The sequence below is a fragment of the Pinus tabuliformis genome, chromosome 4_2 (genome assembly GCF_031772625.1).
Source record: "Pinus tabuliformis cultivar Carrire ecotype Pingquan chromosome 4_2, CPIR1, whole genome shotgun sequence".
In the NCBI taxonomy this organism is placed as follows: Eukaryota; Viridiplantae; Streptophyta; class Pinopsida; order Pinales; family Pinaceae; genus Pinus; species Pinus tabuliformis.
Window position 1 is genome coordinate 296190016 of NC_142304.1, and position 13954 is coordinate 296203969.

Genomic DNA, 13954 nt, shown 5'->3' on the forward strand with positions numbered 1-13954 from the left:
AGTGACAAATAAGTGGAATGGAATAGGGAATGAGAGGGGCAATCTTGGGCCACATAGTGGGGCATAGGGGTAGCTAGATAAGGGGAAGCCCACACCTAGGTATGTAATGTATAGGAGGGAGCAATCATGGTACATGAGGTGCCCCGACCTTGATTTTTCCACCCTTCTTCATATACCTTTTGCCTTTTATGAATTTTCTTTAATTAACTACTCGGGGCTCAAAGGACAAGAGCATGATGTGTAAGATATAGCAGTGATTACCCCCTTTCAGGTAGGGCGGTTCATTGCCCTCCAGGGGTTGGGAAAATCATGGGTTCCTGAATGATAAAGGAGGCTCATCTAGGGCCTATGGAACCAGGGTGATAGCCAATGATTGGGGTAGAGCTCATGTAACGGCTTTTTCCCACGTGTTAATTATTTTTGTCCCGAACATCTTTTGCATTTTGTGGTACAATTCCCTGTTAAATGTGGCCAATTATGTTTTTTTTTCCTTTTTTAGTTGCTTCCACCTTCAGGGCATCATTCTAGGCTTGACCCAAAGTGGGGGCAAGGAGATAGGGAGGCTAACCCTATGTGGACCTAGAATGGGAATGTGGACCCAGGTGGGAGAAATGATGAATGGGGTATAATGAGTGGGAAGGGAGTAATATATGTGGGTAAAGGATCGAGACCACGCACCCAAAGTCGAGGTTTCCCAAGTAGTACCATCCTAGAACCAAATGGTCAATAAGGAGATCCCACGAGACTAAGATTCAAGGGTAACAACCAAAAGAGATCAAGGAGACAAGAGTACAAACTAAGCCCACTATTTCCACCAAATGCCCCCATTAATCCATACCCAGAAGTATCCATGATAAGTAAACCCAATACTCAATTATCAAATGACAAGACATAACTTTAGATTCAGGAGGCCCACCTTCAAACCTAAGATCAATACAGGTGGGTGAGGGACCACATGGCTGGCTCAGGTGGCAGAGAAATGGCACAAGGAGCTAGTAGGAGGCATCAAGGGGTTGTTGGTTGTCGGCTGAGACTCATCATGGAGAAGTTTTTTCTCTTGGGGATTTCACCCACAAAGTGGTGGGTAGCAGGTTGCACACTTGGCAAGTATGCCAAGACATCATTTTCCAGTAGAGACAACAAGGCCAAGACTATCTTAGAGCTGGTACATTCGAATGTATGAAGACCATTCTCCTCTCCATCCTTGATGGGATACAAATATTATGTCACCTTTATTGATGACCACTCGAAAACGACATGGATCTTCTTCATACAGAAGAAAGATCAAGTCATCTTGAAGTTCGTGGAGTCCAAAGCCTTGGTGGAGAACCAAACTAGTAGGAGGATCAAGGCGCTGAGGTCAAAACATGGTGGGAAGTACATCTCTAATGCTTTCAGAGACTTGTGTGCCAAGGAGGGCATCAGAAGAGAGCTCACTGCACCTCATAATCCTTAGCAAAATTGGGTAGTTGAGCACAACAACCGGAGAATTGTAGGAGCGACCAGGGTTATGTTGCATGATCAAGGACTACCCATATTTCTTTGGGTAGAGACATGCAACATTGCAACCTTTTTGCAGAATAGGAGTCTAGACAGGGTGTAAGGTAGAGTCACAACAGAGGAGGCTTTCATAGGCAAGAAGCTTGACGTGTCTCACTTCTGGGTTTTTGGCGGTCTTGTTTACTACCATGTGTCTTCAGATTGCTGGAAGAAACTAGAGCCCACAACAAAGAAGGGCATTTTTGTGGGCTACACATAGACATCTAAGGCGTACAAGGTGTATCTTCCAGCACTCAAGAAGAGAGTGATCAAATGTGATGTGAACTTCGACAAAGGAAGGGTTTTCAGGAAGCCCTTGGAGCATGAGCAGGGAACAACACAAGAGGAGGAGCAGCAGGCTCCCAAGAAGGAGGCTCTGTCAACTCCTTAGACTTCACAACTCAGTCAACTCCTTAGACTTCACAACAACTAGTTATTAGACAAACCGAGCAACATGCAGATGAAAAGAAAGTGCACATACAAGAGAGACTAGAGCGAATGGGCCCCACTCAGCTAGTGACTTCCAGTACAGGTACAGTTCAAGCCAGGTGGGTTTCAAGGAGGCAAGGATCAACAATCTTGCAAGGGTTTCAAGCTTGGTTCAAGGCAGAAAAACATGGTTGTTTTTAGATTGAAACAAGTTGTATTTGTAAGAGATCTATTGCAGAAATTTCTTCAATAAAATTCTCAAGCAAGCGAGGGTTGTCCTAGTTAGATTCCTTAGAAAAATTGTATAGTTATACTGTGTGAATTATACTTTTATTTATATTCCTATTCTGCTACATCTAGTAGAGAAATTCTATGTTTATGTGAGAAGAAATTACATTTCAAATTGTTCATATTAACCTATCAGAGAGAAGAAATTACATTTCAAATTGTTCATATTAACCTATCAGAATTTTGTGGATTTTTCTACCTTAAAGACATGTTGAGTTTTTCTTGAAAGTAAGACTTCCATTTGTTGACTTTTATACTATTAGAAAATTTATGTAGAGTGGACATTATACCATGTGCAATGGCGAGGGAATCCGGCAATTCATGCATGTAGATTCAATAATAATTTTTTGACAATTTTCCAAGGGTGGAATCCGAGACATAAAGACTTTAAATTTTATGGAAGCCTTATAGTTGCACGATTCCATGTATGGAAAATTATAGAAATTTGGAAATATTTCACTTAAAATGGAATTTCTATCGTTTCAAATTCATTGGAAAAAATTGATGTGAGTATTTCAATGTGTTCATGACTTTTTCGAAACATGATCGTGTGAGGTAAGGTTTGGAATTTCTATCGTTTCAAATTCATTGGAAAAAATTGATGTGAGTATTTCAATGTGTTCATGACTTTTTTGAAACATGATAGTGTGAGGTAAGGTTTAGCATTGCATTGTAAAGCAATAAAAAGTCATTTATATATTATAATGAACTATTACTTGATAAGTCAATAAGCATTAGCTCTCTATTTAAACATCTCTTAATATATATAATATTATATTATATTATATATATATATATATATATATATATATAATTTGAGAAAGTGTGAAAAAATTAATATATTTTTAATGAATATAAGGTTTTGATGCATTGTTACAATAAATAATAAATGTTGCTTTATATTTATATTCGAGCAAAATCCAATTTATATGAGAGGAATGACTTTGTTATAGTATGTCTTAAACTAGTTTAACTAATAATTTTTTGGAAGATAATTTAGTTTAAAGTATGGATCACTTATATATAAGAAATGTTCTAGTTACAATGTCTTTTTTTTTAACGTATTTATAAGACTAACAATTTTTTTTTCAAAATAGCATAACTTAAAATATTTGTTATATAGATTTAAGGAATTCTCTACATAATATAACTTATGATGGAAAAGAGATATAAATCTTTTGCATATGTCTTTTCATATAATCAATTTGCCTAATTAGGAATGATCACAAAATATTTTGAACGTTGAGTAAACTATAATCTATAATTCATCATAAGATTTTGATGTGCTTGAGGAAAATAATTATCATTTCAATGTTAGATTAGTTCTTAAGTGATGTATATTAAACAATTCAATTTTTCTAGTAAGTTTATTGGAGGAACAAGTCATAATGATTCAATGTAAATGCATATTTGAAGATTCGACAAATTATTAAATTAAACTTGATAAACCCCAATTCTCACTTAGGGAATGTGAGTGTCTTTCCTTGAGGATTAGCTCAAATAGTCGTGAGAAAAACATGAGATCCCTCCCCCCAAGTTGGGAATGTTAGAGTAGTTAGGGTAAATCTGACTCGGTCAAAGTCAATTTATAGTTGGCGGTTTTCAGGCTCTAGGTTTTGATAACCCATGATATTCTTTGTAATGTAGCTTATTTAAAGGCATAAAGACTCCATTGGAAATTTGTCTTTGGGCCATGAATGATCGTTCAGTTGGTTTTCCCATAAGGATTTATGGGGTAAAACATTATGTCCATGTTGTTGATGTTATGTGTTTTCATTTATTTGTTTATTGCTCTCACTTTGTTGTTTTATTACTAACAACTAGTATCAGAGCCACGGGTGGTTGTTGTTATTGGTGTAAGCTAGGCCCATTTAGTAGTATGGACACCATTGTTGCAACTTTAGAACTTATGTTTTATTTATTATTGCAATAGAAGAAGCATGCTTATATACTTCTAACAATAACATTGATTGGGTACTTAACTCAGGGGCATCTCACCATGTAACTCCATGCAAAAACAAAAGATGAAGAGAGAGATCACTTGAATCCAAAGGAATTTGATTCTCGATCCAACACTCCATCAACAAAAGACGAAGTAAGAAACAACATGGATCCAAATGAAATTGATTACAAGTTTATCATGACTTGTCCAATGTTTTGACTCTTGTGTTCATTAGATACAATTCTCGAATATTACTATGTACTTGTAAATTATTACAATGTATCTCCAAACTTGAAAATTCAAATTTAGATGGATAGAAATGAATTTGACTATTAACCCATCACTTCATTAAGATTCAACCAATTTGATTACAAGTTTATAATGACTTGTCCAATGTATAATGTTCAAATCAGTTTTACTATATGTTTCAAAATTTTCTTATTGAATATAAGGATTAGTAAAATGTGCACATTCTTGTGTGGAGAGGCACATTCTACAACCCAATATGAGGGTGATCTGTGATTCTGTCCATTCTTAACATGGAGTTGACACGTGCCCATTTTCAAACAAAAATAAAATATTCTCTAAATAGAAAAGCAATGTTGACTAAAAAAAAAAGGTATGTTTAATTAGTTTTAATTAAAAACATTATAAAACGTTAATAATCCCAACCTCACTATAATTAATTTGTTATTGATACTTATAAATAAAATATTCCAATATTTTTAAATATAATTTCATATAAATTTGAAAGATAAATAAAAAATTATGTCAATATCAACTTTTTATATAAATGTTTAAAAAAACTATTATAATATTATGTATAATAAAATATTAAAAAAAAAAAAACAACCTTATTATGTATATTGTAATATTATGTATGTTTATATATATTTTCAATCTTGTCCATCTGTTCAAATTTCAGTGATCTAGGGGCTGATGTGTATTTACATATTCTCGCTTATGTTGACTGAAACTTACTTTGCCATTGCATAATTTAGTACATGCGATTTGTTATTTTCGTGGACTCTTTGACACGACTGGGACGATATGTGGGGCTGCAATGGTCTGTCTGATCATTCGATTAGGTTTACTGTTTCCTAATCAAACTGTTTCTTAGGAGATCGGCCACTTTTGGGTTCTTCTACCGTTGACCCTATTCGTAATGTTGCATGTCACTTGAACTGACTATTTTTTAATTTTAATATGTTATGTTGTTTTAAAAAATTATGTACATATCATAAGTTTGGAAAAAAAAGTTTTTAATATTAAGAGGTTATATTAATTTAAAAATTATGTATTTAAAAATTAAAATATTTGAAATAGTTTTATTATTTTATATATTAAGAGGTTATATTAATTTAAAAATTATGTATTTAAAAATTAAAATATTTGAAATAGTTTTATTATTTTATATTTTGTTTTTTAGGTATATTTTATTGTTAAATTTTATTGAAATTCATTAAAAAAAAATTGGACTGGTAAGTTTGAGTTATGTAATCTATATAATATTTAAAAATCAAGGAATAAGATAAATGCAATTTTTTTTTCCTTCAAATTTTACACTAAAAGATATTTGCACATGAAGATAGATTTGTGTTTAAAATGAATCTATATTAGTAATAAATCCAGTGATATATAATTTTTTATGATGTGAATACAAGTTGTGTTAACATATTTAAGGTTTTTGGATGTGCATTGATTTTATTATTTGTTAATATACAATATGAAATTGTTTATCTCACTTTTTTGTTTATAACAGTGGGAAAGCCTATCATAACTTAGTTGTCAAACTAGCAGTGATGACAACCATCTTTGGCCGTTATGCACTAATGCAGGTTGATAAACTACACAAATGGTGGTGTATATTACAAATGTATTGCTGTTGCATCGATTGTCAGGATAATACTGCTGTTTAGTCCTTCTCCCAAAAGCCTGCTCCATCCTTCTGAAACCTGTAATGGCGTCAACAGTTTAACCAGGAAGTTTTGCGGATTCTTTTTTCCGGCATCAAAATTTAGCATCTTTTCCAAGAATTTTTCAAATTTCTCAGAGTAAATGCCTCTGTCCACACCCGACGTGATCTTTGTACTCAGAAGTACTTGTAATCTCCTTTCATCCGTTTCTAGTCAATTTGACGGTTGGGCAATCGTCACCTTTCTGGGATTTTCCCCTGTGAGATTTAGTGCTTTTATTACTTCATCATTATCATTCCATCTGGAGTTTTCCTTGTGCTGATCTCGAGGACCCTCCTGAGCTGCTCTCTTAAATTCTGCCCATTTAGCATTTACTCTATCCGGGCCTTTTGTTCAGTCAAGGATCTACGAAGAGGAAATTCTCTGTACTGCCTCAGTCAGGTTTTTATGAATCAAGCTGCCGATTGTCAGAATAGAGATCCATCTATCGCTTCAATGACAGGTGGGTCAGACTCATCTGCCACGCAAGCCATGATTCAAGCTACTATAGTGGCCGAGAAAGCACGTGATAAGTCCACGATGTCTGCAGGGTGGCATGCCACGGTGGACGACATGATCGTCAAACCTGCCTGCACCGAAAAGGATGGCCCATCTCCCGTGAATCCTCGCCTTAATCCTGCTATCAAAGGCAAGTCCACTTCTAAGGAAGGGCGGACCAATGATCAGGCTATCCATTATAATAAATCCAGGAATCCGGTTAAAACTGTATCCCCTCCTAATGCAGTCTCTATAGACAGCTCCTTTCTTTCGGAAAGAATAGATAGCTTGCATAAACTTGCCTTAGTAGGTAAATGGCAATTCCCAGAAATGGAAGAAGCAGACATGAGGCAATGGCTGGAAGACAAATGGAAACCCCTGATTGGATATACTCCCATCATTTCTCGCCTAATGAAGGAGTGGTACTCATTCCACTTCCTAAAAGCTTCTGACTTAGAGACTGTATTTATCAAACCTTGGGTCTTTGGCAGAAGTTTCTTATCCCTTTTTAGATGGTATATTGGTTTTGATCCATTAAAGAACACCCCGTCAAACAATTTGATTTGGGTGAAACTTCCAAATTTGCCTTTGGAAATGTGGTCGACAGAAACCCTCACAGAAATAGGGAATTCTATCGGCAAGTTTATTTATGTAGATCCCTGGTGCAGAGGAGAAAAAGACAAGAGAATAGCGTGGATCCTCATAGAGAAGGTATATAAAGGAGGATATCCGGACCACATTGAGATAGCATGGGATCGTTTCAAAATCAAACAAAGGTTAGACTTCTGGGGAATCCCATTCAGGTGTTCCCTCTGTCATAGAACAGGGCACTTAATTAAAAACTGCAGGCGCCATTACATCCCCAAGCATAAGAAAGTCCATCGCAAATTTGGTGCGGCCTCTTCTCCGCCTTTTACAGAGCGAGTATCTTCTTCATCCTTAAGTCTTCCTGAGGCTGCCCAAAAGGAAAATCAAGAACCTGAACTTCTTGATTCGATTTTGCTTCAGAAATTCTCTCCTCGGGATACTCTTTTTGGGTCGGATTCCCGCTATCCCCTTCAATCTAATCATGCCCGTTCCGATTTCAACAAATCCCCTCCTTTCGCTTGTGCTCCCATACCTGAGCCCTCGGATGAAAAGGCAGTTCCCTCTCCCCCAGCTATGAACTTAATGGACTTTGTAGTTGGCTCTCACCCCATTCCGATATCCTCCTCCTCCCCGACTCCTGACAAAATCCCTGCTACAGCTCCAAAAGGCAAAGAACCTATTCTCACACCCTCTCCATTCAACTCTCCTGAAGTTTCCCCGGTTAAAAATTATGACAGCGATATTGATTTCTTGCTAAGCAAAAAATCTCTTGAGTTGGAGCCTCTAACAATTCATAAACCTAATAGTCCTGCCTCTCTATTTATAAGCCCAAACTCAGCAAAGAATATAACAGTCAGAAAGAAACACAATGGGGGAAGCCGCCACTTTAGGGGGAGAACGATTGTTTCTGAGCATGGAGTGCGGAACCTATCTCTCATTGATGTGCCTATTCTGGACTCGACTGATATTCAGCCTCTTAGAGCATGTGTGGTTGGCGAGCCATCCAAATGACTTTTATTGTTTCAATGAATATCAGGGGTTTAGGCACAAACCCTAAATATCTTGCGCTAAAAGAAATCTTCTATTCAGCCTGTCCAAAAATCATCCTTATACAGGAAACCATGCACTCCAGCCGGGTGTCTATAGCATACTTTAGGAGAATGTTTCCCTCTTGGTTTATGGTTGCATCAGAGGCTTGTGGGCAATCAGGTGGACTCGCAGTCCTGTGGGATCCCGTCTGGATCAAGGCAAAGGCCTTTAAATGTTTTGCGGGGATTCTAATTTCGGTCTCTGTTAGAGGTCAAGGCCTAAATATCAATATTCTCAATGCCTATGCGCCCTATAAGAATAGACTCCCTTTCTGGGAAAGGCTGTTTGCCTCGGAAATACTTGAAATTGGAGCTCTGATGATAGCAGGTGATTTAAATATGACCTTAAGCTCTGATGAATGTTGGGGCAAATGCAGGACAAAGGACCCGCTTGCTGATAGACTCAAGAAGGAATTTTTAAATAGGAACTTTGTTGACATCGTGCCTATCAAACTGATGCCTACATGGGATAACAACAGGACCAGTGAGGCATATATCGCCAAGAGGATTGATCGATTCATTCTACATTCTAGCATTATCGATAAAATGGGTATGCCTGTATCTTCTATAGGAAACGACTTCACATCTGATCATAGGCCTATTTTCCTTGGATGGCAAAGGAATGGTTTCAGGCTCGGCTATTCTTTTAAATTTAACAAAATCCACTTAGAGGACCCAAAATTCAATGAAATCATTACAAACAAGTGGAAGGAGTTATTGAAGTCAGATCTGTCCCCTTTCATGACCTTCCGGGAAAAGCTGGCATCTCTGAGGAAGGTGGCAAAGGATTGGCAACATCAAAAAAGGAAGATGGACAAACAGGAGCTTGCAGAAATTCAAAAGGAGCTGGACAACATATTAAATGTTGCAGATCCCAATAATTTGTCTCTCGACATCAAAGGTCTCATAAGGAATTTGGAAAAAAGAAAACAAATCATCCTGGAAAAGGAGGAGGCTTCATGGAGGCTCAAAAGCAAAGCTATTTGGCTTAAGGATGGAGATAGAAATACGAGATTTTTTCACAATTTTGCGAGCGCCAGACGAGAGAAAAATTCCATTTGGAGGATCAGCAATGGTGAAGGTGGGTTCTTCTATTCACAGCAGGATATCTCGAATGAAGCTACGAGATTTTTTCAGAACCAATACAAAAGAAAAGAAGCAAATAATTTTCAAGATACCCTCTGGGGTATTGAACTGGTTCCGTTAATGTTTGATGAGGTAGCAAACGAAAGTTTCTTCCAGCCGATCTCTGAAGAGGAACTTCAAAATGTCATAAAAGCTTTTAAAAGAGATAAAAGCCCTGGCCCGGATGGATGGCCCATAGAGTTTTTCTCTCACTTTTATGACCTCTTCAAAAATGACCTACTGCGGATGGTGGAGGCATCCCGGATGTCCGGAAGTATTCACAGCATTATTTCTTCTACTCTGATTGCCCTAATTCCCAAAAAGGCTAAGTCGGACACCTTCCAAGATTTCAGACCAATATCGCTGTGCAATATCTTGTTCAAAATTATCTCTAAAATTATTGCAGAAAGGTTGAAGCCTACTCTGGCCTCCTTCATCTCTAAGGATCAACATGCATTCTTAAAGGGTCGCAACATATTGGATGCAGTTGCCATGACCCAGGAAAGTCTGTTTTCTATGATCTCTAACAAGATGGATGCGGCTATTCTCAAAATAGATCTGCAAAAGGCCTACGATTGCTTAGACTGGGGATTTCTAAGAGTCATGCTGGCAAAAATTGGATTAAAATCTCATTCCATCGACTGGATAATGTCTTGTGTAGAGAATGTTCGATATTCGGTCATCATAAATGGAATGCCCTCCTCTTTCTTTTCAGCGGAAAGGGGACTTCGACAAGGTTGTCCCCTCTCCCCTCTGTTATTTATCTTGGTGATGAATTCCCTCAGCCTACAGATTAATAAGGCAGTAGACGAAAAGAGATGTAGGCCAGTCAAGATATGCAAGGACATTTCTTTATCACACAATCTTTTTGTCGATGATGTTCTCATTTTTGCCATGCTCTGTAGGGCTTCCTGGATCTGCCTCAATGAAATTCTTGATAGATTCCAGAAAGCCTCTGGGTTAGTCATAAATAAGGTAAAATCTACTCTGTTTCATAATGATTCAAACATGGAAATGATCTTATGGATTGCTGAGTTGCTGGGCATTGCTCCGAGTTCGATCAGGGATGGGATGAAATATTTGGGATTTCAACTAAAGGCTAAGGGCTACTCGAAAGCAGACTGGCAATGGTTATTGGACAGATTCTATAAAAAGATATCAGGCTGGGAGTTCAAGTCTCTATCTTTGGCAGGCAGGCTTATTCTAGTTCAGGCAGTCTTATCTCAATTAGCGGTCTACTGGGCTCATATTTTCTATCTCCCTTCAAGCATCATAAACAAAATGAACAGTCTTATGGCTAATTTTCTTTGGGGCGGAAAATCATTTCAGAACAAGTTTCATTTAGTAAAGCTGGCAAAAATTTCTAGGCCTAGGAAGCTAGGCGGATGGGGCCTTCTAGATATGCGCTCCTTTGGAAATGCGCTCCTATGTAAACCACTATATAGAGGTATTTTTGGAGATGGCCTATGGAGTATAGCTATTAGAAAGAAATATATGAAAGGAAGGAATTTAGAATTTTGGTACAGAAGAAGATCTATTGGCGTCAGCAGAGGCTCAGCCATATGGCTCAGCTTCAGGAAAATCCAGCATTTCTTTTTGGAGAATTTAAGATGGAACCTATTCTCTGGATCCAGAATTCTTATTGGTATAGATCCTATTTTAAATGGCCGTGAAAATTTCTTTCCTCAATCTTTATTATGCTTCCTTCACAGAAGAGGTTGCTTTACTTGGGACAAGTTGATTGATTCATGGAGAGGACCCATTCCATTATGGAAAGAATGTTGTGATCTGAACATGCCGGCCACTCTGCTCCTGCTATGGAATTCAGTTAAAGTAGACCTTTGCAGCTTAGGAATTTTCCGTTCGTGGACCTGTGACCATCTGATATGGACAGTTCCTAAGGCTAAGTCTCCTGCTCGTGTAAAGGACATTTATGCGATCATGATATCTCCTCCTTCTCCAAGCTCCAGCCCGCTTTTTTCTCCATGCTTTTGGAAGTCCGGATGCCCGCTCAAAATGATCCTTTTTTCATGGTTGGTCTTTTACAACAGGAATCTATCATGGAAAAACCTTCGAAGGAAAAGTTGGCATGGACCGAGTAGATGTGCCATGTGTCAAGCTGCTGAGGAATCAAACCTTCATATGTTCTTCCATTGTGCCTCGTCTCTCCAAATCTGGTATGAACTTTCTCTGTTTTATGGTTTTCCTCACGTTATTTTTCCTACGGAACAGGTTGCCTTTCAATGGTGGAGCGAGCAGAATCTCTCTTGGCGATCCTTGTTTATCATAACCTGTTGGTTCCTCTGGAAGTGGAGAAATGCTCAAATCTTCCAAGACTCAAAGGAACCTCTCAAGTCATCCCTGCATCGCATTTTGGCTTGTCATGACACGATCCATCTGGAAAATGTTAAGACAAACAAAGTCTGTAAAAATTTGTCGGATGTCTTTTCTTTCCAGGTGCCTGACGCTTTTTTTGATGGAGCTGAGCAAAACAACATCTGTGGTTGCGGTGTTCATATCGTCATGAAGGACAGCTTACAATATTTCCTATCTTGGCATGGAGGGCAGGGCTCAAACAGTATGGCCGAGGCCAGGGCCCTATCAGGTCTACTTGTTTTTTGTGACTTTCTTGACATCCAAGGTATTTCAATATATGGCGATTCAAGATCTTTGATAGATCATGTTAATGGGGATGGCCTCATTAGCAGTCCTCATCTTCTCGGATGGCTAAGCAGAATTATGCACTTTCGGAACTCTATGAAGCAGTTTTCAATCCAGCGTATCCCTCGTTCCAGGAATGTCCAGGCTGACCTTCTCTCCAAGGAAGGCCTTGCGATGGAGCCGGGATCTTGGTCATTGAGAGTTCTTCATGATGGATCTTCCTTTCTTATTCAGGATTTCAGTATCAAGGGAATGTGATTTCTTTCAATTTTCGGCTTATGCAGTTCTTATATAGATCTTCAGCATCACGGGATTGTGACTTCCTTCAATCTGGTTCATATGACTTGCTTTTTAGTTTTTTTAATATCTGTCCATGATGTGTAGCTGCTCAAACTTTTGAATACTTGTGTATAACTTTGAGTCTTTGGTTCTGATCTCTTTGGGATCTTTCAATTCTGTTCTATATGCTGTTATAGCCAGGCAGTTCCCACTGTCCTATGACAATGTATTGTGATCTTTATATTATCTTAATATAAATCTATGATGATTTTTCTGTCTGAAAAAACTACACAACCTATGCAGGTTGATAAACCACACAACCTAGAATGACTGGGTGGTGATCCTTAATGGACCGGGTGGTGGTGCCTCTAGGTCTTGGATTGTAAACTTGTTTTCTTACGTCACAATAAGAAAGATTTTAGCCAAGTAAAAGTAGTTTTATGGAGATTTTAGCCAAACAAATGATTTTAGCCCAGCCTCACACCAAATTAGTGCATATATATTTTATCACTCTGATTTTAAACCTATAACTTCTTTAAAAAACACTCTTAACTATTATGAATAAATCTTTAAAAATTTATTAAATTCGAATTCAAACAATTAAGCAATCCATTGGTCTCATTATGAAGTTTGAACGAGTCACACAAATATCACATTATTCAATTACGGATTTCTGCTAAGCTTATGGTGAAGCGACTTTTAGTGACAAGAGCAGGTTTACTAGTTTTCTGGTAAAGGAGTCATACCCTTTCGACTCTTAGCAGGAGAGCCGTTTTGAACTGGCGAACACCTCTGCCACTGGACATGGGATCGAGAAAATGGGTTTTTTCCAATGCATATGACCGGCCTGCAGTAAAGCAAACCAAAGCATACCCAATTAAAGACAAAACCCTAGTTACAGAGAGATAAAGAGACGAAAACAGGATTTAGGGCAAGTGATGCTCACAGAGATGTGCGATACGAGGCCATTCAGGCTCAATCTCATTCGCCACACGAAGTATCGGAGCGATTGCTTGGAAGGAGGGTGGGATGACTTCACTGTCAATTGTCCATTCAGGAATGCTCCCCATTGTTTGTGATCTCCTCAAGGTCCAAGACAGCGGCTGGCTCGAACTTGGATCGCTCCCGGCCATTTTCTTCTCTCTTCACAACAAGGAGCTCTAAGAATCAACCCTCAACCCTCCCCTGCTATTAAATACTAGTCTGAATCTCGGACGGAAATAGTATTGACTCTAATTTTAGTACTAATTGAACTATCTACACCTACTATACATCTCGGACGGAAATAGTATTGACTCTAGTTTTAGTACTAATTGAAGTATGTACACCGAGTGATCAAATTTGAAGGGCGGGCTTAATTTTATTTGGAAAGGCATATATTTATTAAATTTTTCGAGGATGAAAAGTTATAAAAAAAATTGTATTTCTATTAACAAGTGTTTATTAAATAAAAATTTTTATAAAAAAAAAATGCCAAAATGAAATGGTGTCTTTCTAAATCTTTAAAATTTACAAGATGGATACATTAAAACACTATAAAATCTTTAAAATTTACAAGATGG

At 37.8% G+C, this 13954-nt stretch overlaps 1 protein-coding gene across 3 annotated transcripts in view; it reads right to left on the reverse strand.

Annotated features, from left to right (window-relative positions):
- LOC149169165 (callose synthase 3-like) overlaps window positions 1–13639 on the reverse strand; it is a 425897-nt gene extending 412258 nt beyond the window's left edge. For 2 of the 3 annotated variants that reach the window (XM_089428590.1, XM_089428589.1), the window contains exons 1-2: window positions 13339–13638; window positions 13139–13239 (exon numbers count right to left, since the gene is read on the reverse strand). In XM_089428590.1, coding sequence (XP_089284716.1) covers window positions 13139–13239; window positions 13339–13525 — 288 coding nt within the window. In that variant the 5' untranslated portion in view covers window positions 13526–13638. Of the gene's footprint in view, window positions 1–13138; window positions 13240–13338 lie in introns of all 3 variants that reach the window. The other variant, XM_089428591.1, reaches the window with a different exon arrangement.
- Window positions 13640–13954: the final 315 nt, after the last annotated feature.